General features: G+C 41.5%; 3 protein-coding genes and 2 long non-coding RNA genes across 14 annotated transcripts in view; 2 read left to right on the top strand and 3 right to left on the bottom strand.

Annotated features, from left to right (window-relative positions):
• Window positions 1-2531: 2531 nt before the first annotated feature.
• LOC135339080 (protein NLRC3-like) lies at window positions 2532-6130 on the bottom strand. The gene is made up of 3 exons (XM_064535204.1): window positions 6008-6130; window positions 5593-5925; window positions 2532-5123 (listed from the first exon to the last, which is right to left on the bottom strand). The coding sequence occupies exons 1-3, from the start codon at window positions 6030-6032 to the stop codon at window positions 2590-2592; spliced, it is 2892 nt and encodes a 963-aa protein (XP_064391274.1). The 5' UTR covers window positions 6033-6130; the 3' UTR covers window positions 2532-2589.
• A 207-nt stretch (window positions 6131-6337) lies between these two features.
• LOC135338768 (uncharacterized) lies at window positions 6338-12560 on the top strand. Of its 7 annotated transcripts, XR_010395741.1 has the most exons (10): window positions 6338-6651; window positions 6706-6839; window positions 6899-7645; window positions 7713-7914; window positions 8894-9015; window positions 9272-9349; window positions 9423-9529; window positions 9753-9867; window positions 9979-10076; window positions 10749-10896. XR_010395741.1 is itself a non-coding variant. In XM_064534850.1 (7 exons), the coding sequence occupies exons 4-7, from the start codon at window positions 7896-7898 to the stop codon at window positions 12516-12518; spliced, it is 381 nt and encodes a 126-aa protein (XP_064390920.1). In that variant the 5' UTR covers window positions 6338-6651; window positions 6706-6839; window positions 6899-7645; window positions 7713-7895; the 3' UTR covers window positions 12519-12560. The 7 variants fall into 7 exon arrangements, 2 of the variants coding, with proteins under 2 accessions (XP_064390920.1, XP_064390921.1); XR_010395742.1 differs by having other exon boundaries at window positions 8894-9116; window positions 9423-9867; XR_010395740.1 differs by having other exon boundaries at window positions 9423-9867.
• On the bottom strand, window positions 9721-12262 carry LOC135338769 (uncharacterized). Of its 2 annotated transcripts, XR_010395746.1 has the most exons (6): window positions 11656-12262; window positions 11423-11497; window positions 11046-11114; window positions 10728-10856; window positions 10006-10058; window positions 9721-9860 (listed from the first exon to the last, which is right to left on the bottom strand). It is a non-coding gene; the product is annotated as an uncharacterized LOC135338769 (long non-coding RNA). The 2 variants fall into 2 exon arrangements; XR_010395745.1 differs by lacking the exon at window positions 9721-9860 and having other exon boundaries at window positions 9928-10058; window positions 11656-12243.
• A 109-nt stretch (window positions 12561-12669) lies between the features above and the next one.
• On the top strand, window positions 12670-23709 carry LOC135338792 (uncharacterized). 2 transcript variants are annotated; one of them, XR_010395764.1, is made up of 4 exons: window positions 12670-12781; window positions 13160-13309; window positions 13959-14031; window positions 23460-23709. It is a non-coding gene; the product is annotated as an uncharacterized LOC135338792 (long non-coding RNA). The 2 variants fall into 2 exon arrangements; XR_010395763.1 differs by lacking the exon at window positions 23460-23709 and adding an exon at window positions 14195-14333.
• Window positions 14449-25396, bottom strand: part of LOC135338773 (NACHT, LRR and PYD domains-containing protein 12-like) — a 36947-nt gene continuing 25999 nt past the window's right edge. Inside the window, exons 1-3 of one of the 2 annotated variants that reach the window (XM_064534857.1) lie at window positions 17594-17697; window positions 17152-17484; window positions 14449-17005 (exon numbers count right to left, since the gene is read on the bottom strand). In XM_064534857.1, coding sequence (XP_064390927.1) covers window positions 14487-17005; window positions 17152-17484; window positions 17594-17618 — 2877 coding nt within the window. In that variant the 5' untranslated portion in view covers window positions 17619-17697 and the 3' untranslated portion in view covers window positions 14449-14486. Of the gene's footprint in view, window positions 17006-17151; window positions 17485-17593; window positions 17698-25396 lie in introns of those variants that run through there. The other variant, XM_064534859.1, reaches the window with a different exon arrangement.

Below are 25396 nucleotides of genomic sequence, written 5' to 3' on the forward strand. Positions count from 1 at the left end.
TACTTTGATTAGTGTCTCTGAAAGCTGCCATTGTGGTCACATTGTCATACGTATTATTCCCTTTTGTAACTTTGTTCGTTTTTTACAATTTGTATGATGAAATTGTTGTCAATTATTTCGTGCATGCGCATACAAGGTATACCAGGCCGCCTTTTTCAAGCGGCCTGGAATCGAGGCTAACACTAGCCTCGGTCCCAGGCCGATTTTTTTTAATAGAACGAAGTTGTTCAATTGGAGACGGATCGGCCTGGGATCAAGGCTAGGCACACACTGAAGTAGATAATAGAGGTAGAGAGTGTCACACCGTGTACCAGCTGACAGAGGAACACATGCATAAGTTAGTACGCCTGTATGGATATGGTGCGATGGCAGAGCACCAGGAGGTACCTGTTAGTGTATCTCAGTAGATGTTAGCTTCGTCTTCAGACTTGCTCTGCCCATAGATACTATCTATATGCTCCTCATTAATTTTCTTCATTTCCTCATTTCGTCATTTCTCATTCCCTGTTTTATCACCACCCAGGCAGGCGCTTAGTCCCGTATTTTATTTTATTGAACTATGACAAAGAACAGAAAAAGGAGAGGCTGCGAAGGAGGCTAGTAAATACACACGATCCTTGCCAGAACGCAATAAATTTTCTGCTGATTTGGCTCATTTGCAAAGGTTTTTCACCAGCAAAATATTCTAGTAATACCAGGGATACAAAAGAAAGGGGATTGGAAACGAAATTTTTGAGAAATTTTTGCGTGAAGCATTCCGCGTTATAGGGCGTGGCTAAAACTACAAAGGATTATATTTATAGTCAGCATGCTCATTACCTGTCTTGACTCCTCTACAATGTGTTGTACCATAGATAAAAGAGAGAAATGGATAGGAAACACTTAGCGCCTCGAAAACTATCCGCGTTTCCCCCGGGATTCATTCGAGGCCGCCAACTGTACATGGAAAAAAATGGCCAAAAACACAAAAAAGAGACAAATGATTGTCTTACTGTCAGTGTGAGAACCCTGCTGCTGAACTTTTACTTCTGTTTAATACTTGAGGCTATATGACATACAGTGCACTACTTATTTAGTTTGTTCTAGCTGTATTATAGGTGTTATTGGTACAAGAAACATCCTAAGTAGTGAAAGCAATGTTTCTGTACCTCTAGCTACTTCTTAGCAATCCCAAAAAAGTTTCTGTTAGTTCCAAATGATACCTAGTACAAAGGGGCATTAAATTGAAGTGGTATGGAGACTTGGAAAGGTCTGGATTTTTCAAAACAGCCATAGAAGTAGTTTTCCTGGGGGTTTGGGAGCGAAACACGGCTGTATCACGCTCAGTGTATGTATTTTATATGCAGCTTATGGGATCACGTGATCCGTTTCCTATCCATTTCTCTCTTTTATCTATGGTTGTACATAGAAACAGTGAAATTGTTAATGTTGAAAAGTAAAGAGGATTTAGCTCTAAAACAATGAAAAAGTCCACTAAGCCACGCAGCCACTATCACTAGACAAATAAATGCTATACAAGAAGGAATAGCCCTTACTATGAAGTCGTGGGAGGGACAGGCCTGTGGTGTGTCTAAAAGTATACTAAAGCAGTTTAAAGGACTATACTGCAAACGTTTATGAACAGTACAGCTCATCTATAGCATGAAACCATCCTATATAGCACTTAGATACATAATAACCAAGTCAAGCAATGTCCTTTGCTGTTTTGACTTCACAGGAGGGGCAGAGAAAACTTGACATAGAGTAATTTAAGCTAAACTCAACAAAAATTGGAAACAGAGTAAAGACAACGGACTTAGAGCTTGTCAGTGGTATAAGCTTACTTTTCTTGAGTACCTCCCAGCCCCTGAGTGATCGCTAGTGGATAGGAGAGCTAGAAACAGTTGAAATACAACCAGAGTACGGTCAAAACAAAAATAATCGCGAGTGCGAAATCATAACGCGGAGTGCTTCACCGGATGTCAGTCCTTTTACACAGGGCGTGGGCGGTCGTTTCCAATCCCCTTTCTTTTGTATCCCTGGTAATACGGTATGGCATATTGCATCACTACCATAGCAACCATATATTGCATGGCACTATAATTATATAGCATAATTATAATGCAGTGCAATATAATTATGGCATGTTGCGCTGTGTGTAAATGCAGTAGATCAGTGAAATCTGCTTTTACCGCTCGTTAGTTTGGAACCATCCTTTCCTTTTTCCTGAATCCGCCACTGACAGATGTGTCTCTTTCTTTCTGCAGCTATACTGTTTGTAGGCGTTTCACATCTCAATTTCACATCTCAAACTCCCTCGTTCCAAGGCTGTATTGCAGACCCTTGCTAGCCTTTCTCTTCGCGTTCCAGTAAACCGCATTGAATTTACACCATCATTATGTCATGCTATTGACCAAGTTAACTACGTGCATGTGCTGTTGAAAGTGTCTACATTATCAGAAAGAACATATATAATTACTAGAATGTTCGTACATTATACACATGCACATGCATGCATGTCCACACAATGTGCCAATTCCAATTCATCTGTATACGCTTTTTTATTTCTATAATTATGGTAGTCTCAAGAATAACTGAAAAGTAAATTAATCATGCATCCGTAAAAATCTCAGGTAATCCATTTCTCTTCCTCTTATTGTTAGCGTCCCTGAATATTGTCTTGGTACAAAATCTTAGGCTGCCGGGTATGTACAATCGTGTAAGTTCAGAGCTGTGGGTGGTTAGATGTCTGGCAAGTATCTTCATTCCATCTTCTGTTATTGAGTCATTACCCAATATGCTCAGTGTTTTAATCTTGTTGATCAGTCCAGTTGATAGCTCCTCGATCCTTTGATTAGTCAGTTTACAGAAACCCAAGTACAGTGTTCTCAGAGTCTTATTGACTGCAAGTCCAGCAGCAATGTAACGACAGCTAGTCACTGTGTTATAAGACAAATCAAGATGCTCGAGGGAATTGTTCGTATTAAAAAGTTGATAGAGGGTAGCTCCATTGTTGTCAGATATTTTTAGTGAGCAACTGCTCAGGTCCAGTCTCTTTAATGATGTGTTAGTTGACAAGGCCTCACAGATATTGTTTAGCTCAGTGTTACCAATAATATTGCCTGACGACAAATTAAGGCTTTCAAGAGTAGTGTTTGTACTCAGTAGTCGAGGGATTGCTCCGTGATCGTTGAGAGATAGTGAGCAGCTGGAGAGATTGAGGCTCTTTAATGATGTGTTAGTTGACAAGGCTTGACAGAGTGTGCTAAGTCCACTGTTGCCAATGGCATTAGCAGACAAAATCAATGTAGATATTGAAGTAGTGTTCTCGATCATTTCAGCGATATGGCGTATCCCATTATCACGAATCTCATTATTAAAAAGATTAAGACTGATCTTAGAGTGAGAGTGTAGACACTTGGAGAGTCCTCGGGCCAATAATTTGCTGCCTTGATCACCAATAGAGCAACTATCAAGGCTAAGTGCGCATCCAATACTGGTGTTGGAACAAACTGATGCTGATACGAAATATCCAACAGATAGACAGTCAATAGGATTCATTGTAGTGAAATCAAAGTTTAGAGAGTGATTAAGAAGATTAGCCACAAACACATACAGTGACGAGTCTTCAACTTCGTACAAACAGTTGATGAGAGACAACAAAAGGATTTTTGGCTCACTATACTTCTTTTCTTTCTCACTTTTGGCAACCTTTCTGACCAGATCAAAAACAGTAGCTGGAACTGGACACAAGAATCGAGGTAGCAAGCTAAGGATTGGTCTACTAGTTCTCAGTTTGGTGATACCAGCATAAAACTGGAAGACTGCACTGAATCGAGGATTACCAAACAGCTTCTGGAAGACAGAAATCTGTTGCTTGGGAGACATGAGAGATATGTGGATTGCTGCTAGTAGCTCTTGAATAGACAAGTGGAGAAAGCAGTAGTAAACCAGATGACCATCGCTAATGATACTGGAAACAGTTTGTAATAATCCAATGTTAGAAATTTCCTTCGTAATGTGAAGAGCGGCCAAATCACTGTCAGTAAATGTCGCTTTGTTTTCTTCAATCCCATGATATGCAAGTTGATACATTTGTACGGAAGATGTTCTGATTTCTGTGGGCAGTGAGTCTGGAGATGTGATGTCTCCCACTGGAGTGGTCTTCCCTAACTTATCCTGGAGGTATCTCTTGAGAGTGCTCTGGACAACAGATGTGAATATCCCGTGGTTGGATGTGGGGAGTGAATAGTTATAAGAAAGGAAGCAATTAACGACAATGGAAGCATTGAGGGGGAGGTAGCAGCTTCCTTCTACCACTGGGTTCTCTCGAATTCTCTCCAGTAGAGTCTGCACAGCTTGTGAGTCACCTTTCAGACACTCAGTGAAGTACTGCTCTAGTTCATGTGGAGTAAACCCCAGCACCTCCACCCTAGACGAGACTAGTGGGTGGAGCTCAGCCGAAGATGACGGTCGAGATGTTACGATCATAGCGCAATCATGTAGAACTTCTTTTTGTGACATGTTTGGTCGGATTAGTTTGTTGATGATCGAGTCTCTAGGGAGGTCAGAAGGAAGCTCGTCCCATCCGTCCAGCACCCACAGTACACCTTTGCCATACAGTGATTTTATTACTGCCTCTGTCACATTAGCCACGGCCGTATCGATGCAGGGAAGTATGTCAGCAATTGTCTTTGCTTCTCTAACAAGGGGATCTCTCAGTCTCACGAGGATTGCAATATCAAACTCTTGGAATAGTTTCCCCTTTGCCCACTCCTGACAGATGTGTAGAGCAAGGGTGCTCTTGCCAGAGCCGGGAGCTCCTTCAATCAAAACAAAGTTTCTTCTATCTCTAATCTCAGAGAAAATGTTCGTCAAGTTAACCGGAGTTTTTTGAAGTAAAATATCGTCGATTTTTCCTGTGATTGTTAAATTAACAAATTCATAATCGATTCTACCTCTCTGTATTTCTTCCTTCTGAATCATGGCCAGTTTGAACATTTTGTTTGTTGGGACGGGAGGCCATTGTGTGGCTGATGTGGATACTTGTGCTCTGTAGCGACTTTTTAGGTAGTTCCTGTACGAAGAGAGCTTGTGGTTTAGCAGGACCCTTTCTCGAGAAGGGGGACACGAGGTGGTGGAGTCTGCATGGGGAAACAAATCAATAGGTGAGTGCCATTCCTATAGTGATATATAGATAGAAAAGTGTGCGTGTGTAAAAATATAGGATTAGCTGAGTTGAAGAGTGAAGAGTTCCTTATTTGGTTGCAATCATTTCCAAACATATTATGGTATCACAATGACTAAACGTAGTCTCGCGGACCCAGACCCTGAAAGAGGGTCTGGCCAATTTCACCGTACAGAGTTGTGATGACCGCGCCACAAATATCGTGGCGGATAAGTGTTTGTAGTAAGTTATGAAACCGCACAGCTGCACCGCTAGATTTGGCAAATCTAATTATGTGCATGGTTTCACACATCTGTCCTCCAACCACTAACCACTTATCAATGCAGCTAATGTGTAATTTGCCAGACGATACTATATCGGCTGGTCCACGAGACTAGGCCAAACGTATATGGTATCACAATGACCACATGACAGTTCAGACTCACATTTGTCAGACAAGTACTTGCATACTTGAACAGCAATGTTTTCTTTGAGCAGAGAGAGTAAGATGAGTAGCAGAGCTCGGAAAGTGGCATCTAGTCCGTTGGTCAGTGTCCAGCATTTCAGAGCCAGTAACATTCCCGCCAGAGTGCCATCTACATGTGCTCTAGTCCTCACGTCAGTTTGTTCTCCAGGTGAGAGCTCCAGTTTTTCAAGATAGCCTTTGTGAACATTGTCGAAACATGCTGCTAACTCAGGTAGATCTGGTTCCTGTATTGCTGTATTGAGCTGCTTATCAGTCAGTTTCATTTCTGTTTTCAAACTGTCAATTGTGAGTTCTGAAAATAGATAGCAAGCAAGCACACAAAGTTAGCAATCACCAATGAGGGTTTATAGTAAAACATATGACTGAGTCTTCACCTTGTTTCTGCTCTTTAGTGGCCATTCCAGCAAATAAATCTGTGCCTTGTATGTCTGAAATCAAGGCCGGGTATTGTTTGCTAGACTGGCGGCGACAGCCGCCCGAGCACGCACACTAGGGGCCAGTCTAGCCTCGATCCCAGGCCGATCCATCTCTAATTGAACGCTAGGTCGCCTCCTCGGCCTGGTATTGATTGTATCTGGGCGTGTATCTGGGCATGTGCTGTGGTTGCTGTGGTTGCTCAGGTATTTCGCTAAAAAAGAGCGAATACCTGAGCATGGAGCGAATAGAACACTAATAGTGTATGAAAATCACCGTAAAATCACAAAGAACTCCGTGTCATAGGTCTATTCTTTGCAAGTTTAGTGTCATAGATATAGGCTTAGCTAGCTAGAGTGTGAGGACCTGTCTTGTGCGAAGGAAGAAGGAGCATCACTCTTGTGAAAGAACAGACCTAGGTTCTCAAGTTTCTGCTATCAGTGGCTACCTTTGATTGACTACACAATTTAATACAAGCGCTTGATTAGACCATTGATTGCCAGATACACTTGGTAGAGTCTATCCTCAGACTCTGGCCATCGATCTCTTGTATACTATGCTCAGGGGTGTCCACAAGTGGCTGGGCCTGGGATGTATTGTCAAGGTGAGCGATATAAATCAATAATACCCTTTCATCATTGGAAATTGTACACTATAGCCTATAGCCCAATCCTTGGTATCTGGATCAAGATATGACATTACGGCACTGGCACTGGTGTTGTGTTAGCCTCCTTCACCGGCCTTCAAGGAAGTGCGGCCTGGGATCGTGGCTAGTTTGTGTGGACCATCACTGTGAGTTACAAAATGTATAGTGGAATGGTGAATTTAAGTTCATACTAATTTGTATACAGGAGCAAAATGGAACCTTCCCCTCCAACCCCCGTCGTACTCCTCCTAGCTGATGGGTGTGAACTCATTGAAAGAGGATGCCCCAGTGCCACTCGTGTCCTTCCCAAGGGTCCGATCTTATAGAACTACCTGCACTAAAACTACTGACGTGGAATGGCTCTTTCAACACTTGTGGTTGCTATCCTGACCAGTGACGTCAGGATTCTACTGTCTCTTGATGCACTGTGAACACACAATCTTTGTTATGCCACCTGAAGGCTTAGCAGGCATATCCAACGCAGTATTTATTCAGTCTTCCTGGAAGCTCTTGTTTGAGATCTTCACTTTTAAACATCTGCATTTATTATGGACGCAGTACTGCTGTGCACAGTATTAATTTCTAGTGTCATTATATCATTATTTTTAGCCAACTGTGATAATTAAACTGAAGATTTTACAGTACATAGCTGATACTTACCAGTTTCCCGTCACGCCCAGATACAATCAATACCAGGCCAAGGAGGCGACCTAGCGTTCAATTAGAGACAGATCGGCCTGGGATCGAGGCTAGGGGCCAGTCTAGTTGTTTGCATGGCTTGCAAAGAAAAGTGGGTGTATCTTGTTAGAGGGTGTGGTAAATCATGGATCGAGGCCGATTACTCTCTCTTCCCCGGCCCCCTGAGCTGAGAAAAGGGGGAAGGACTGCATGGCCCTCAGATTTGTCACTTGGGTAAGAATCAGACTGTTTCTGGTAGACTACATGGTACTTGGTAAGAACGGATGTTCAACCATGCATACATGCACTATTTTATTATCTGATTTTCACATACCCCACAGAGACGAAACCTGGCTCCATTGCTAAAGTATTACAGCATTCTCCGAATGGAAAGATGGCGAGTCAATTGATCAGCCATAGATTTATTGTCTGGTTCATCTCTCGGTTTACGTTACCTTGTAAAGTCGTAGATTATGTTTTTCTGTACAGTTTGAGCTGAGGCTGAGAATGCTGCCCTGTCAGTAATGAACCCGACGTCTTCAAGTAAGAAATTATTATGATTACCGTAATACCTTTAATTAAAGCGGTACTTTTTAATCATTACAAAGCCAGAAGTCGCTTCTTTTAGAGGTTGAAAAATTGTGTTAAAAACCTGATGTCACATCTAATTATAGATAGCTCTACTCAGTCTATACTTCCCTGATTTCTAGCCGCTTAAAAAGGTGTTTTTCATAACGTGGGTTAGAATCTATCGATGCTAGGGTGTACCTACATTTACTTCCATTTAGGACATGACATTAAAAAATAATTGTCAACGCAGCTGTCGCTACTTCTAGAGGTCAGAAAATTACCTATAGTTTGCTTGAGAGTGTCGCATATTTGGAGGGTCGCCTTAGTTAGAGGTCTTACAGTACCAAAACTGCAGAGTTGAGTTTTTGCACTCTCTGATTGCCATGTATTAAATGTGCACCTTTGGAGAATTAAATCTCTCAAGTGATGCCTCGAGGAATGTTTTGCTTGGTAATTATAGGAAACAGAAGTTGTATTTGATTATGTATTTTTTGCCATAATTATGTATCTACAAAAAGAGGTCAGAGTTCACAATGGCTGCTACCAGGCAGCACAGCTTTTGCTGCGCTTTTATGACTCTTGTAGCTAATAAATCATTAAATTAGTTCAAAGCTACATGTAGGCTAACTCATAAGTTGGTTGGGTTGTCTGAGGAGCCGATTTCCCTCCCCCAAGATATTTACCAGTTCATTGCGATCGGGGAGAGTAAGTTACTATCACTTGTGCACCTTGGTGAACCTGTCTGTCTAATGTGATCACCCTGTAGCCAGGTTAATGGCCCAGTCTCCATAGGGTTGGTTTCAACCTGTGTTAGTATGTCACCTCTTTATTACGGCCACTGTTAGTATGCCTGAGTGTGACCCTCAGCCTTAGCCTTGTGTGCACATGCATGTACATGCATGCTGCCTGTGCACCTGATGTGCTGGTAATGTGTATAATCTCTTCTACTCAGAGAACCGGACATTTGGATCTACCAATGCTAATGAGCACAGCTCAAGATCACACACAATATTCAAGCTGACCATTGAAAGCAGGGTTAGAGATGAGGAACGCACTATCAGGGTGGCCTCTCTGGTGAGTGGGTTGGGCAAGTGTGTGTGTATACAGCTGTGAATAAATTCTTGACTGATTGACGTCGGCACTGCTCCCAGGGTACATGTATGATGAATATACAGGTTGGTTATTCTGTTGAAGTAAACTTTATGACCGACTTTGAGCAGCTATAATTATAAGCACTGCAATAATTACGTCCCTGGTAATCTGCTATTTCATTGTACACTAATTAATGTATTAAAGCTATTTTCTCAATTAAATCTTCTGTTGCTTGCAGTTGCACCTCAAGCTTAAGGGCAAGCTCAGAGGTCTGGAGAATTGGACCAACAGCTGTGATAAGTCAGCGCTATCAAAGGTGAGCTCAATCACTTTACCGATTATACGCCGCCGCAGACGCATTAATGCGTCATGTCGGTATGACGCCATAGACGCATTTTTGCGTCAACCGCAGTAATCCGGCTTCTCTCTGCTCTAAAGAAACCAGGGAGCGGTTGCTGCTATTTTAACGCTACTACTACGTCCAGTTACTGTTCAGGTAAGTATATATGCAGTCAAAACTTTGTACTGTGCAGAAAATATTTTGGCAATACACGCTTGAATATGTAGCTAGTTTACAAATTAAATATTAATTATTGGCATGAACAAACACTATCAAAAAATTATATAGAGCTACTAGCATGGCTAAGAGGCCACACTAGATCAGTGAGGAGGTGCTGCATGAAATTGTAGGCTACCCACTAGCTCTGGGACCTGCACAGATTGACATAGAAGACCCAGTAGCCAGAGTACAGCAAGGTAACAAAGATGTGCCAGTCATGGAGGGCAGTGATGATGAGTTTTCTGGTTGAGAACAGTTTGGAGAGGAGCTGGAAGGTAAATGCAACAAATAAAATGGCTTCACTCAATGTATAGAATAAAAACAAGAACATCAAATACCCGGTACAGTATAACAATAATTACAACATTAAATTATCAAAAATGTAGATCTGCATCGACACTGCATGAGCTGACCACTGTTGTGAAAGTCCTACCACCAACGTCAACCTTCCTGTACATGGCATTGTCTGTGCGCGTGTATGTGTGTAAGTGGATTTGTGTGTGTGTGTGTGTGTGTGTGTGTGTGTGTGTTTGCGTACGTATGTGTGTGTGTGTGTGTTTGCATGCGCGCGTGTGGATTTGTGTGTGTGTGTGCGTGTGCATGTGCACGTGGGTGTCAGTGGCGGATCCAGGAAATATGAAAGGGGGGTTCCAAACTACGAGCGTGCAGCGTGAGTAGTGAAAGTCGCACGTAGCGCGAAATTTTTTGGGGTTACGCCCACTTCCGGTCACACGTGACTAGGGGAAGTCCCATAATAAACTTGCTAGCTAGCTAGCTCTGCCACGAACAGTCAACTAGCTAACCTAGGCTAACCTGAACACTCCTTTGGCAGTTGATGCATCAGAACAACAGGTACAATCATTGAATCAAGCTACAATACTGATAAATAGCTACAATACAGATAAATAGCTAGCTGGTAGCTGTAGTAAAGCCACAATAGCTTAGTCTGAAAGGGGGGATCCATGGCACCCTGGGATCCCCCCCTGGATCCGCCACTGGGTGTGGGTATGTGTGTTTGCGTACGTATGTGTGTGTGTGTGTGTGTGTGTGCGTGTGCATGTGGTGTGGGTGTGCGTGTGTGTGCGTGTGTGTACGAGAGTGTTTGTGTATGCTTGTATGTGTGCGTGTGTCTAACCATGTATTCTACTCTTGACAGAGGCGACTCCAAGGTACTCCAAAAGGGACCCAGTGGCAGTGATCAATTGATAGCAAAGTATTCATGGACATATACAGCAGTAGCCACAACATCAGACACTTTTTATATCTATTGTTAGTTACGCAAAGAATTATAATCGTTACTGATGGTCCAAAAAATGTTTTTCAAGGCTTGAAGAACGAAAGGCGAGGCTATTATTTTACTATTCAAGGGCTATATATAATTACATAATAGGTTATACACACTCTAATCATAATGTTGGTGTAGTCAACAAACGTAATATGTATCCTGGCTCACCTCGCTGCTACTGCCACTGTTCACTGTACATACGCGGCCCCACCTCCGGATTATTGGATCCAACCACACCTACATGTAGTGTACGTATGTAGATCTACACAAAGAAGGCTAATCAATGCTGCTTAGCACTACAAATTCTAGATACAACTATCTACCATGTACAGTCAGTACCAGACCATAGAGCTTCTAGCGATTCTACAAACGCATGCAACAAGTACGAACAAGTACTATAGCAACTACAACCGGTTGTATTTTTAATATTAATTTTATGCGCCTGATTTTAAGTAAATTGAAGTCTATAATAGGTGATGCAGGCCCTAAAGTAGACTCTAAACATTCAGTAGATTCAACATACAGCTTAGGAAGCTTGTACTCACCTTTTTACCACTGCCACTGTTTCTCTTTACACATAGCTGCCTCTGGTTATAAGCCACACCCAGTACCTTGTGTAGCTGCACAGAAAAAGGCTAAGCAACGCTTCTCAGCACAACAAACTCTACAGCTACGTCCTATATACTTAGTACAGTCAATAAGTATTAGGCTGTATGACACTTCTAGCGAATGGAAAAAGCCATGTAACAAAGTAGTATTATACGCAACTACTACTTACCGCTTGACAGAAGCAGATCACAGCCAAACCTTCGAGATAGTAAGCGATTCGGGCATCATCTTGTAGATCTTTGACTGGTCTTTCTTCCTAGTCTAACTTGCACAATCAAAAGTCGAAGCGCTTTCAAGTTACGAACAGTTTTCTAAGAACATTGGGACCAGTGGATCAGGTAATATCCACCTAGGCCAGCCAAACTCTGAAGGAGCTTTGAATACTCAGGTGCTCTGCACTACAACCGTCTCCCGCTATCCTCAAAATCATGTCCCACCTAATTAAAGTTGTTCAAAACCTCCCTGAAAACCCTACACATTACAATCTAGGAGAACACCTGTCATATATGAATTAATTATCTATATGTACGTTTTATATTTTTTCTTTTCTTTTATATAGGACCTGCATGAAAACCTACCATTATGGTGGATGCAGCATTCCTATCCAAATGAAAATTTATCTATCTATCTATCTATCTATCTATCTAACTGACTAATTTGTGCATTTTTTAAAAATCAATATGGCTGCGGGGGTGTTCCCGCAACGTGACGTCATGGCGTATATTCGGGAGTACAGTCAATCGATGTACACTAAGCTGTGTCTTGTGTTTTATTAGTGAGCATTTTTAGTTATTTATGTGGTACGAATATATATTTCATGCTTGTGCACAGTTCAATTCCAGTGCTTTACAATTTTCATTCTCCTCACAGCAGCTGTCCAGACGGAGGACCATGTGTCTGAGTCTTCTCTCACGTGACACTGCGTCCCACCAGCCCTGGTCTGAGGCCCCTCCCCCCACAACCGCCTCTCTCACTTTAGCCCCACTCAAATCCTCAACCAAGTCTGTATCCTTTTGCTCCAAGATTATGTGACGAGTCCTTCAGAGTGCACTTCACTCCTACCAGATTCATGAAGTTCCTGAATGAGCAGGAGGTGAGAGGAGGAATGTTTGTGCTCAAATATCTTTAATGACCCTTTACCTGTCAATGTGGATCAATTGCAATGTTGTTTGGGAGTAGATCTTTACCAAATGCATAATTATTATGTTTTCATACCCCCTAGATTGGCAGTGAGAAGAAGTCCAGTCCTCTAGACAGTATCAGAGGGCCTCCCTCGTTTCTTACCACCCACTGAGGTGAGAGATACACATGTGCAGTACAAGTTTAGAATATTCAGTGGCCTTTAGATCTACTATTTGCTAGGCATTACTTTTTTGCTAGTGAGCTGCATTTCTCTATGCTCTGAATAGCCGATCTGATGGTGTACTGTGTGATTGCAGCTGTATGTACACATACGCTACTATCTCTTTATAATAGTTATTGCAACAACCCTGATAGCAGATGCCTATTTAATACGTAACTACAGTCCAACTTTAAGCTGACCTTTATCTCAAAGTGGGAGAATACCGCTAAATTTCATTGCCAGATTTTCTGTAGTTGACTGTACATGTACGTCACTATTGTATGTCGAGTATTCTCCACCTGGCAGCAACTTATTGATGTTCCCCTGTCAGGTTGAGGAGAAGAGTGAGACCAATCGATGTCTAGAGGACAACCTGCTGAGGTAGTTGGAGGAGAAGTTGCTCGAGAGGTCTCAAATCATGGACCCGGGTGTCATAGCTGAGCTGGAGTGAGAATTGGAACTGGCCAACAGAAAGGCAGATGTGAGTTTAGTATGAACATGTATATGCACTCGGTGAATACTGTATAATTAATACATGTACAGTAGACTCTCGTTAATCAGCCACCCTTGGGACAGTGCAGCTTGGCCAGATCAGCGAGGTGGTTTGCATTTCAGAAAATAGTCGCGGCTTAAAAACGACCCTACCTCTAATCTAATGACTAATTTTGCAGTTTTGTCTCAAGAATAATTAATCATTTTGCTCTCTATTTCCAATTTTATCCGCTTGACTGAAGCTCAGACTCTACTACTAATCTAGGCTTAACAATTAATTCCTACATGCAGTGTGAGGTTATTAATTTATGCCCCAATCTTCATGCAGGGGCGTAGCAAGCAACTTTAAAGTGGTCAGGCCAACTTACAATTAAAGGTCAACTGTTTTTCTACTATTGGGTTTTTCTACTATTGGAACTTTTGCATACAGTGGTGAATTTTTACCTAAGAAAAAGGTCATCACTTTTCCTCACCAAAACAGCGTGCGCATTATCACTCACAATATTTACGACCATTACCTACACAGCTACAAAAAGTGGTTAGGCCAAAACCTGGCCAGCCTGACCGCTTGCTACGGCCTTGATCTTATGTGCAACGTTATGCTATAATAATGTGAATATTATTTCTCATTCGCCCAGGTTCAGGTTCGGAAATGTTAATTGTGTTTGAGATCACGTCAGGCAGATAGAGAAGGTGGAGCTGGTCCTCCAGGTGAGGGTGTGTGTACAGGTAGAATTAATTTGGTAGGTACGTAAAGTGTTCAAGAAGTTTACTGTCTTGTGTCAGGTATAGTGTTGGTATGCTTGTATACTGTGTATGTAAGTACATGTATTCATTTGTCTTACAAATATATGCGTTCTTTGTCTTATACCAGTTGAAGTTCTCCCGACCTGCTTCAGCTGCAATACGAGGGCCTGGCAATCATGAAGATGTTTGGAAGGGACGTTAATCTGCTCATCTTCCTATAAACAAAAGGCGTGGATTTCACTAGCTAATTACTTGCATGTATAATTATATATTCATTGACAATTTACAGCGCATTTCATTATTAATGCGCTATAGTTGTAAAAACCTTAAATTTGTTTTACTATACTATCGCTAATTTTCTCAAATTATTTGAATATCATCATGGCAGAAAAAAATTATTACATGTATTGTTAAAACTATTAGAATGCATCAATCTGAGTCAGTCCATTTCTCTTCCTCTCTTCGTTAGCGTCCCTGAATACAGTCTCGATACAGGATCTTAGGGGATAGGATACCACCAATAGTGTCAGTTCAGAGCTGTGGGTGGTTAGATGTCTGGCAAGTATCTTCATTCCATCTTCTGTTATTGAGTAATTACCCATAATGTTCAGTGTTTCTGTATTGCTGATCAGTCCAGTTGATAGCTCCTCGATACTCTGATCAGTCAGTTTACAGTAACCCAAGTGCAATGTTCTCAGAGTCTTATTGACTGCAAGTCCAGCAGCAATGTGACTACAGCTAGTCACTGTGTTATAAGACAAATCAAGATGTTCAAGGGAATTGTTTGTATTCAAAAGTTGATAGAGGGCAGCTCCATTGTCATCTGATACTGTTAGTGAGCATCTGCCCAGGTCCAGGCTTTTTAATGATGTATTAGTTGACAAGGCCTCACAGATATTCTTCAGTTCAGTGTTACCAATAACATTGTTTGACAAGTTGAGGATTTCAAGAGTAGTGTTTGTGTTCAGTAGCCGAGGGATTGCTCCGTGATCGTTGAGAGATAGGAAGCACTTGGAGAAATCGAGAGTCTTTACTGATGTATTAGTTGATAAGGCCTCGCAGAGTGTGCTAAGGCCACTGTTGCCAATGGCATTAATAGACAAAATCAATGTAAATATTGAACTAGTGTTCTCGATCACCTCAGCGATGTGGTGTATCCCTTCTTCATGAATATCATTATTGCTAAGGTCAAAATTAATCTCGGAGTGAGAGTGTAAACACTTGGAGAGTCCTCGGGCCAGAAATTTGCAGCCTTGGTCACCAATAGAGCAACTGGTGAGGTTCAGTGTGAATCCATTACTGGTGTTGGAACAAACTGATACGAAATATCCAACAGAAAGGCAGTCAATAGGATTCATTGTAGTGAAATAAAGATCTAGATTGTGATTAAGAAGATTAGCCACAAACACACACAGTGATGAGTCTTCAGCTTCGTACAAACAATTGACGAGGGACAACAAAAGGATCTTCGACTCATACTCTTTCTCTTTCTCATTTTTAACAACTTTTCTGACAAGATCAAAAACAGTAGCTGGAACTGGACACAAGAATTGAGGTAGCAAACTGAGGATTGGTCTACTAGTTCTTAGTTTGGTGATACCAGCATAAAACTGGAAGACTGCATTGAACCGAGGAGTACCAAACAGCTTCTGGAAGACAGAGATTTGTTGCTTGGGAGACATGAGAGAGATGTGGATTGCTGCTAGTAGCTCTTGAATAGACAGGTGAAGAAAGCAGTAGTAAACCAGATGACAATCGCTAATGATACTGGGAACAGTTTGTAATAATCCAATGTTTGAAATTTCCTTCGTAATGCGAAGAGCGGCCAAATCTCTGTCAGTAAATGTTGCTTTGTTTTTTTCAATCCCATGATATGCAAGTTGACAAATTTGTACGGACTGTGTTCTGATTTCTGGGGGCAGTGAGTCTGGGGATGTGATGTCTCCCACTGGAGTGGTCTTCCCCAACCTATCCTGGAGGTATCTCTTGAGAGAGCTCTGGACAACTGATGTGAATATCCCGTGGTTGGATGTGGGGAGTGAGTGGTTATCAGAAAGGAAGCAATTAACGACAATGGAAGCATTGAGGGGGAGGTAGCAGCTACCTTCTACCACTGGGTTCTCTCGAATTCTCTCCAGTAGAGTCTGCACAGCTTGTGAGTCACCTTTCAGACACTCGGTGAAATACTGTTCTAGTTTATGTGGTGTGAACCCCAACACCTCCACCCTGGACGATACTAGTGGGTGGAGCTCAGCCGAAGATGACGGTCGAGATGTTACAATCACAGCTGATTCGTGTAGCGGACTTTCTCGTGACATTTCTGGTCGAATTAGTTTGTTGATGATTGAGTCTCTAGGGAGGTCAGAAGGAAGCTCGTCCCATCCGTCTAGCACCCACAGTACACCTTTGCCATACAGTGATTTTATTATTTGCTCTGTCTGATTTGCCATGGCCGTATCGATGCAGGGAAGTATGTCAGCAATTGTCTTTGCTTCTGTAACAAGTGGATCTCTCAGTCTCACGAGGATTGCAATATCGAACTCTTGGAACAGTTTCCCCTTTGCCCACTCCTGACAGATGTGTAGAGCAAGGGTGCTCTTGCCAGAGCCGGGAGCTCCTTCAATCAACACAAAGTTCTGTCTATTTCCAATCTCAGAGAAGATATTCATTAAGTCAATTGGAGTTTTTTGAAGCAAAATATCGTCAATTTTTCCTGTGATTGTTAGTTTAACAAATTCATCGTCGATTCTTCCTCTCTGTATTTTCTCCTTCTGAATCATGGCCAGTTTGAAGACTTTGTTTGTTGGGGCAGGAGGCCATTGTGTGGCTGATGTGGATACTCGTGCTCTGTAGCGACTTTGTAGGTAGTCCCTGTACGAGGACAGCTTGTGGTTCAGCAGGACCCTCTCTTGGGAGGGGGGACACGAGGTGGTGGAGTCTGCATGGGGGAAACAAAACAATAGGTCAGTACCATTCCTGGTGATAGTTAATAGAGAATGATATGTGTAACAATAGCAATTAAGTTAAAATCACTCCCACAACGTATGGTACCACAATAACCACACTCTCACATGACAGACTCACACTTGTCAGACAAGTACTTGCACACTCGAACAGCAACGTCTTCTTTGAGCAGGGAGAGTATGATGAGTAGCAGAGCTTGGAAAGTGGCGTCTAGTCCGTTGGTCAGTATCCAGAATTTCAAAGCCAGCAACATTCCTGCCAGAGTGCCATCTACATATGCTCTAGTCCTCACGTCAGTTTGTTCTCCAGGTAAGAGCTCCAGTTTTTCAAGATAGCCTTTGTGAACATTGTCGAAACATGCTGCTAACTCGGGTAGATCTGGTTCTTGTATTGCTGTATTGAGCTGCTCATCAGTCAGTTTCATTTTTGTCTTCAGATCGTCAATTGTGAGCTCTGAAAATAGATAGCAAGCACACAAGGTTAGCAATCGTTAATCATGAGGGTTTTATGCTTTAACAATCATTGGGTTTATCCTTTATAGGAAACATGACAATCTTTATACCTTGGTTCTGCTCTTTAGTGGCCATTCCAGCAAATAAATCTGTGCCTTGCAGCTAGCTAGCTATCTGAATTTGGGTATTGACTTGCAAAGAAAAGTGGGTGTGTATCTGAGCACATGCCAAATACTGAGATACGCCCACTTTTCTTTACATTTACCACACCCACCAAAGACTGTGTTGAAAATATCAGCAGGAGTCTTTCTATCCTCTCTCCACCCCTCCCTGAGAAAAGGTCTGGCCCGCATACTAATTTGTCACCTGGGTAAGAATGCAGAGTGCTCAGTTTCTGCATGGTAGACTACATGATAATGAATGGATGTTTGACCATGCACTATTTATATCTGATTTTCACGTACCCTAGCCCTACAGAGACGAAACCTGGCTCCATTGCTAAAGTATTACAGCATTCTCTGAATGGAAAGATGGTGAGTCAATTTATTAACCATAGATTATTATCCGGTTCATCTGTTGGTGCCTTGTAAGTGTGGATCATGTTCTCTGTTCCTTTGCACAGTTTGAGGCTGAGAATGCTGCCCTGTCAGTAATGAACCCGACGTATTCAAGTAAGAAATGTGATTACCGTAAGACCTTTAATTAAAGCGGCACTTTTTAAAACTTATTGAAGCCAGAGATCGCTTCTTTTGGAGGTTGAAAATTATGTTGAAGACCTGGTGTCCATTATTTAGATGGTCGCATCTAATTGGAGGTACATGTAACTCTACTCAGTCTAAACTTGCCTCGATTTCTATAGCCGCTTAAAAACGTATTTTCTAGTGACTTAGAAGAATCTTTATAGGGTGTGCCTACATTTACCTCCATTTAGAACGCGACATTAAAAAATAATTGTCAACGCAGCTGTCGCTACTTTTAGAGGTCAGAATTTACCTAACCTCGAAGGTGTCCTCTCTGGTGAGTAGGTTGGGCAAGTGTGTGCCTACAGCTGTGTTATTCTTAGCCAATTTTTTGAGAGGCCGCTAATAGCAAGAGTCCCATAATAAGAGAGAGAGAGTATCCAACGTAGCATAACATGTATTTGGAAAGTAGTGTAACTTCCTGCTTTGTAACTAACCAATTTAATTGATACGTGTTTCAGACAGGGTGTCACGTTACTTTCCGAATATATCTGATGCAAGATAGCGATGCGTTCGATACTCTCTCTTTTTTACTATGAGCTCTGGACTGATTGTACTGCTCCCAGGGTACATGTATAATAATATGGATCAAGTATGTATGGTCGACTTTAACTGAGCACCCTTGTATTAGCCATAGTTATAAGCACTGCAATAATTATGTCCTTAGACAGCGAACTTGCATGTCTGTTTCTGAGGTACCATATATCTTCTAATTTATCGCCTCAGACACTTCTAATTATCCCTGACACTCTTGCCTGCCAATTTTCGTTGTTCTAATACAACGGACACTCTTGTGCTTTAATATTACATTTGTCCGGACAATACCTTGAAAAGTTGAGTTACATTCATAACCGGCCAGTAATACTTAGAGTGCTGCAGTTAGATAGCTTTGAGTAACTAGTTTTAGATAGCTAGTGCAACTATTCTGTCGTACCTTGTTCTATTAAACTTAGCTTGCTCGTATGCAGCTGCATGCTAATTATTCCCGGACACTTCGCATGCGCTATAAAAATCTGTTCCAATTATACCCGGACAATTTCCTGTCCAGAACATGATAATGCTGTACTTTATCTGGTAATCTGCTTATTCAGTGTCTTCTAACTTTATTTCTTTTCTCAACCTCAACTTAAATCTTCTGTCACTTGCAGTTGCACCTCGAAGGAAAGCTCAGAGTTCTGGAGAATTGGACCAACAGCTGTGATAAGTCAGCGCTACCAAAGGTGAGCTCAATCACTTTAAGAATAAATGTATTTGAGCAGTATATTGGTCGCCAGAGTTGAGAGAGCTGAGATCTCACTAGGGAAAAGTAAAATTGTTTCTTATATAGTTTTGATCGAGTTGGTAGAAGAAATCATATTTTCAGAAGGCCCTAACGCTTTAGCTGATATGAAGTTGTAGTAAGCCTCCCATTTCAGACACAAACAGTCCAATTAAGATCTTCTTATCAGAGAGTACCTGCATTTTATGTGACTCATCAATAGCAACTGAATGCCATGGCCTACCATTGATGCTCACAACAAAAGCCCCTTGCTGGCACATTGCTAAGATGGTGGTGGGCATTTCAAGCAAATCAGCAATATGGGCGTGAGATTATTCTCTCTGATACGTTTGATGGTCAAACGCTGTGAAAATAGATGCCATTTTCTTTATGCATGATCCAGCCAGTGTGTATGTGGAGGGTTGGGCAGGTTGTCTAGAGGAACTGAAGTTCATTTGTATACTTTTAGATTCGTTAAAATGTTGTACACCAAGTGGTGTGTGGTGTTTTATTGGTGAGCATTTTTAGTTAGTTATGTGGTACGAATAAAATAGTACATGTATTTCGTGCTTCTGGGGAATGTTTGGTCAAACTTCATATTTTACTTTAATAACCCTTTACCTGTCAATGTGCAATGTTGTTTGGGAGTAGACTTTGCATATTTTGTTTTTATACCTTGGCAGTGAGAAGAAGTCCAGTCCTCTAGACAGTATCAGAGGGCCTCCCTCGTTCCTACACCACCCACAGAGGTGAGAGATACACATGTGCAGTGGTTAGAATATTCACTGGCCTTTAATCAAAATCGATCTACTATTTGCTAACAGTCCAACTTTAAGCTGACCTTTATTTCAAAGTGGGAGAATACCTTTAAATTTCATTGCCAGATTTTCTGTAGTTGACTGTATGCACGTCACTATTGTATGTCGAGTATTCTCCACCTGGCAGCAACTTATTGATGTTCCCTTGTCAGGTTGAGGAGAAGAGTGAGACCATTCAATGTTTAGAGGATGACCTGCTGAGGGAGCTGGAGGAGAAGCTGCTCGAGAGGTCTCAAATCATGGACCCGGGTGTCATGGCTGAGAATTGGAACTGGCTAACAACAACTCAGATGTGAGTTTTGCATGTACATGTTTGCACTCGGTGAATACTGTATAATTATGCCTTGAGGCGTAGCCGCATGAGGATACGGTAAAGCTGACTGTGTGTGTGTGTGTGTGTATTCCAGCTGTAACTGCTCAACGTTTGCAATGCGACAAAACTAACAGCTTCTATGGCTTCTAGCCACGTTTTCTTGGATTTTGTTTCGTCGATTAGCAAACTAAGGCTTCTTTCTCGAGTTATGACTAGTTTGACTCACATTGAAGGCTGTTGCAGTCTCTTCAGAATCTTTCGTAGAATCGTCTGTTCGCACAAAATTTATATACGTTAGCCTTGCACTAAAGCGCTAGCTTTTTGTTAGCTAAGAGCCAGAAAAGATATGTTATTAGCTATAGACTATTATAGTAGCCATTTGTTCTCTTTGCAGACACCCATTATTCTTGTAGATTTAATGCGCATGCGCACTCATCCCCACGTGTGAGATCCTGATCTACTTTTTCTTGGGATTCTGGTAAGAAGCCACAAGCATTACGATGATTATAGAATAGATAACAATAGATGTACACAAGTCTGGTAACAATAGATACATGTAACACCAGTCTTTTCTACTTTTTGCAAATACTACTGTTGTGTTTAAATATAAGCCTCATGATCCAAATTCTCTATTACTATTCTGTACAGATTGTGCCTTTGACAAAGGTTTGCTCCCACTGTTTGGCTACAGGCCATATAAATAACATACAGTTACTTCTATCTTTGAAGATTGATTATTCATCAAGCCATCAGAATGGCTTCTGTTTCCATTCAGCTCCTCTCCTATTCTATTTGTAATTCAATTCTGTCAACTGCAATACATTATATGTAATGTAATAACGTAACATTACCTCTTCACCTCTCTAACACTCATAGTTGAGAGAAAGCGAAACATGGCGAGAGGCATTAGCACAGCGCAGCTTGCAGCACTCGTTAATACATGTACAGTAGACTCTTGTTAATCCGGCACAGTGAAGCTTGGCCAGAATAGCGAGGTGGTTTAAAATAGCCACGGCTTAAGGGGGGAATGGACCATAAATAATTATATGTTTCACTAATCCTGCCAAAACGTCAGTAGTGTTTAAGTTTTTACTATCAAAATGTAGCTTTTAGAGTACACTGTTAAGTGTGCTTAACACAAACATATAACTCGTACAGGGGGGGGGGGTTACAAGGTATGTTTCAAAATGACTTAGGTACATTTGTGATTTTTATCTTTGACAGTTGTGGTGTAAAAATAATCTAATTCATAGATAGTACTTGTCTGTGGTTGTGGTGAATTGTGAGGAATTTTAATTTTGTTTCAATTAGGAATCCAGTAAAGTACCTATTTATCGAATCTAATAACTAATTTTTTGTGGTTTTGTCTCGAGGATAATGAATCATTTTGTTATTTTATCTGCCAAACCACACCCAAGTGAAGCAAAAGGAATTTTTACACGGAATCACTGCTACACCACGCCTACGTTTTTTGTTTCGAATGTTATACCCTACGAAAATGACCTGCTATACAGTATGTACTGAATATGTCTTAGGCAAAATACACAATACATGATGCCGATTGCGTCTACATTACTTCGACAATGGCCGTTTTTAATTTTGCCATGTAAAAGGTTGCATCTCTGGTAGTCAGGGTTTCATCTAGTGGGGGGGGGGGTGGTTCTCCCCACCCCATGTTGTAGAATAATGACATCATCACATTAGTACTACATGTCACCACATTAGTTAATGTGATTAACTGAAGGTAGATCTACTGTGATGCGTTAGGTTAAGCATGGTGTAATCAAATTTTTTTTTAAACAAAAGTGGGCATAGCCAAACACTTTGCGACGCGCTTACGCACTCCCAAATCTCCCCCCCCCCCCCTCCCCAACTTGTTATCCTAGATGAAACCCTGTTAGTGTATTAGAGAGTACAAGAATGATTTGTCAGAACAATCTCATGTACCTCTTTGGTAAACATACACTAACTGTGTTGTACTGACTTTCATTGAATCACTGTATCACACGTCACTCCCCTTGCAGCTATACAATAAAGTACATAGCTGCGATAAATTGCGATAAAATCCTTCGATGTTGTGGATGGGCAATCAGCTGTCTACTGACCAGGTGTATGTGGGTGGGGTGGAATGGATTGCGCGTGGAGCTCAGCCGAAGATGACGGTCGAGATGTTACAATCACAGCTGATTCGTGTAGGGCTCCTTTTTGTGACATGTCTGGTCGAATTAGTTTGTTAATGATGGAGTCTCTAGGGAGGTTACAAGGAAGTTCGTCACATCCGTCCAGCACCCACAGTACACCTTTGCCATCAGTCCCTGAAGTTGTTGCCCCTATTTGGCACGCCAGTGTTGAATTCCTACAAGGCAGAAGATCTTCTATTGTTTTTGCATCTCTAACGAGGGGATCTCTCAGCCCCACCCACTCTGTGAGTCTCCACCTACGTACTGGAGAGTGCATAGCAGATAGTCATGCTAACATACTTGTGTTGTGTGCTTAGATCTTTAATATGGGCTGTCAATGTACTAAATAGAATATGTGCTTTCAATTCCTGCGTACATTGGTGTCACGGTATTGATGCTAAGAGCTTCGTATGTCTCTTGTCATTGATGTACTATTCTGGGAATCCCTCTACTATGATCAAACAACATGATAATCATCGACATGTGATCTTAATATTATTGCTCTTGTACATACTTTGTCCAGCTTCTACTACTAATCTATTTCAGTGTGAGGCTATTGACTTGCCTCTATGTGTAACGTTGAGCGCTATGTTAACACTCCCCCAGGTTCAGAAATGTTGTGTATACCAGTTGAAGTGTTTCACTGCCCTCTCTTCTCCCCACACAGGACCTCCTTCAGCTGCAATACGAGGGCCTGGCAATCATGAAGATGTTTGGAAGGGCCAAAGTGAACGTTAATCTGCTCATCTTCCTCATGAACAATAATTGTCAGAGCGTTAAATTGGATTTTTCATTAGCATAATATATTCATTGACAATTCACAGCAGTGCATTTGAGCATTGAATTATTTATATCATCTGCATGTACTATTGACACGTTGATTATTCTTCATGTATATACTATTGATATTCTTATTGACGACCTAATGTTCTAACATACTATGGTACTTTGCTACTTTTCTCCTAAATTGTCATTGAAGATAATTATGATATAATTTTCAAAAAGTAATTTAAAATCATGATCGACCATTGAATGCATTTAGTAGTAACAAACAACATTAGATGTACGCACAACAATATCATAACAATAATAATATTATAACAACAATTAATTATATAAACAACACCAAACTCGAATGAATAATTAATCTCAGGTAGTCTATTTCTCTTCCTCTCTTCGTTAGCGTCCCTGAATACTGTCTCGATACAGGACTCTAGGTGGTCGGGTATCCACAATAGTGTCAGTTCAGAGCAGTGGGTGGTTAGATGTCTGGCAAGCGTCTTCATTCCATCTTCTGTTATTGAGTCATTACCATTAATGTACAGTGTTTCAATCTTGTTGATCAGTCCAGTTGATAGCTCCTCGATACTCTGATCAGTCAGTTTACAGTAATCCAAGTCCAATGTTCTCAGAGTCTTATTGACTGCAAGTCCAGCAGCAATGTGACGACAGCTAGTCACTGTGTTACCAGACAAATTAAGATGTTCGAGGGAATTGTTTGTATTCAGAAGTTGATAGAGGGCAGCTCCATTGTCGTCTGATATTGTTAGTGAGCAATTGCACAGGTACAGGCTCTTTAATGATGGGTTAGTTGACAAGGCCTCACAGATATTCTTCAGCTCAGTGTTATCAACAACATTGTATGACAAATTGAGGTCTTTTAAGAGAAGTGTTTGTGTTCAGTAGTCGAGGGATTGCTCCGTGATCGTCGAGAGATAGTGAGCATTCAGAGAAATCGAGACTCTTTAATGATGTGTTAGTTGACTAGTCGAGTGCCGCCGCCCTCCTTGAAGGAGGTCGGGAATCAAGCCTATCCACAGTTTTGTTCTGGCCTGTTACGCAATAGTATCATGAATATCATTCATTCTATGTGGGAGCTAACCAATAGCGATGAATATCATTTATTAAAGTGAGTGTTGGCCACGCCTCTCAGTCAATCCAACGTGTGCAAAATTCACACGTGGTACAGTTGAGTGGGTGTGATCACTCCCCTTGAGATATACTGCAATCTGATTGGAGCTGGTGGAATTGTTGGATTTCCAACAACAGAACAAAACTGTGGATAGGCTTGATTCCCGACCTCCTTCCGGGCAACGGTAGAGGGCGGCGGCGCCCGACTATTAGTTGACAAGGCCGCACAGAGTGTGCTAAGTCCACTGTTACCAATGGCATTATTAGACAAATCCAATGCAGATATTGAACTAGTGTTCTCGATCACCTCAGCGATGTGATGTATCCCTTCTTCATGAAAATCATTATTAGAAAGATTAGATCTAGCTATATGGAATCATACCCTCACCCAAGGCCTGGCCATAGATAGTAGAGGGGAGGGATTGGAAACATTTCAGGTGACCAATGTATTGCCCTAGAGAATTCTGACACCATGCGTGTTGCATTCCGCAAGTATTGATTGCGATTGATTGCGAGCCAGATGCAAAGACAAAAGAGAAGAAAGTGAAGAAAACTGCAGTAAGCACTGGCAGAGCTAGTCTGTATGTACATTATCCATAGTAAATGTATGGTTTACATCATTTACCTAATTTACTTGATCATCAGAGCTCCATGTTACACTGTTACATGTATTTAGCTAAGAATTGGTAAGTA

This window comes from Halichondria panicea, chromosome 7 (genome assembly GCF_963675165.1).
Source record: "Halichondria panicea chromosome 7, odHalPani1.1, whole genome shotgun sequence".
NCBI lineage: Eukaryota > Metazoa > Porifera > Demospongiae > Suberitida > Halichondriidae > Halichondria > Halichondria panicea.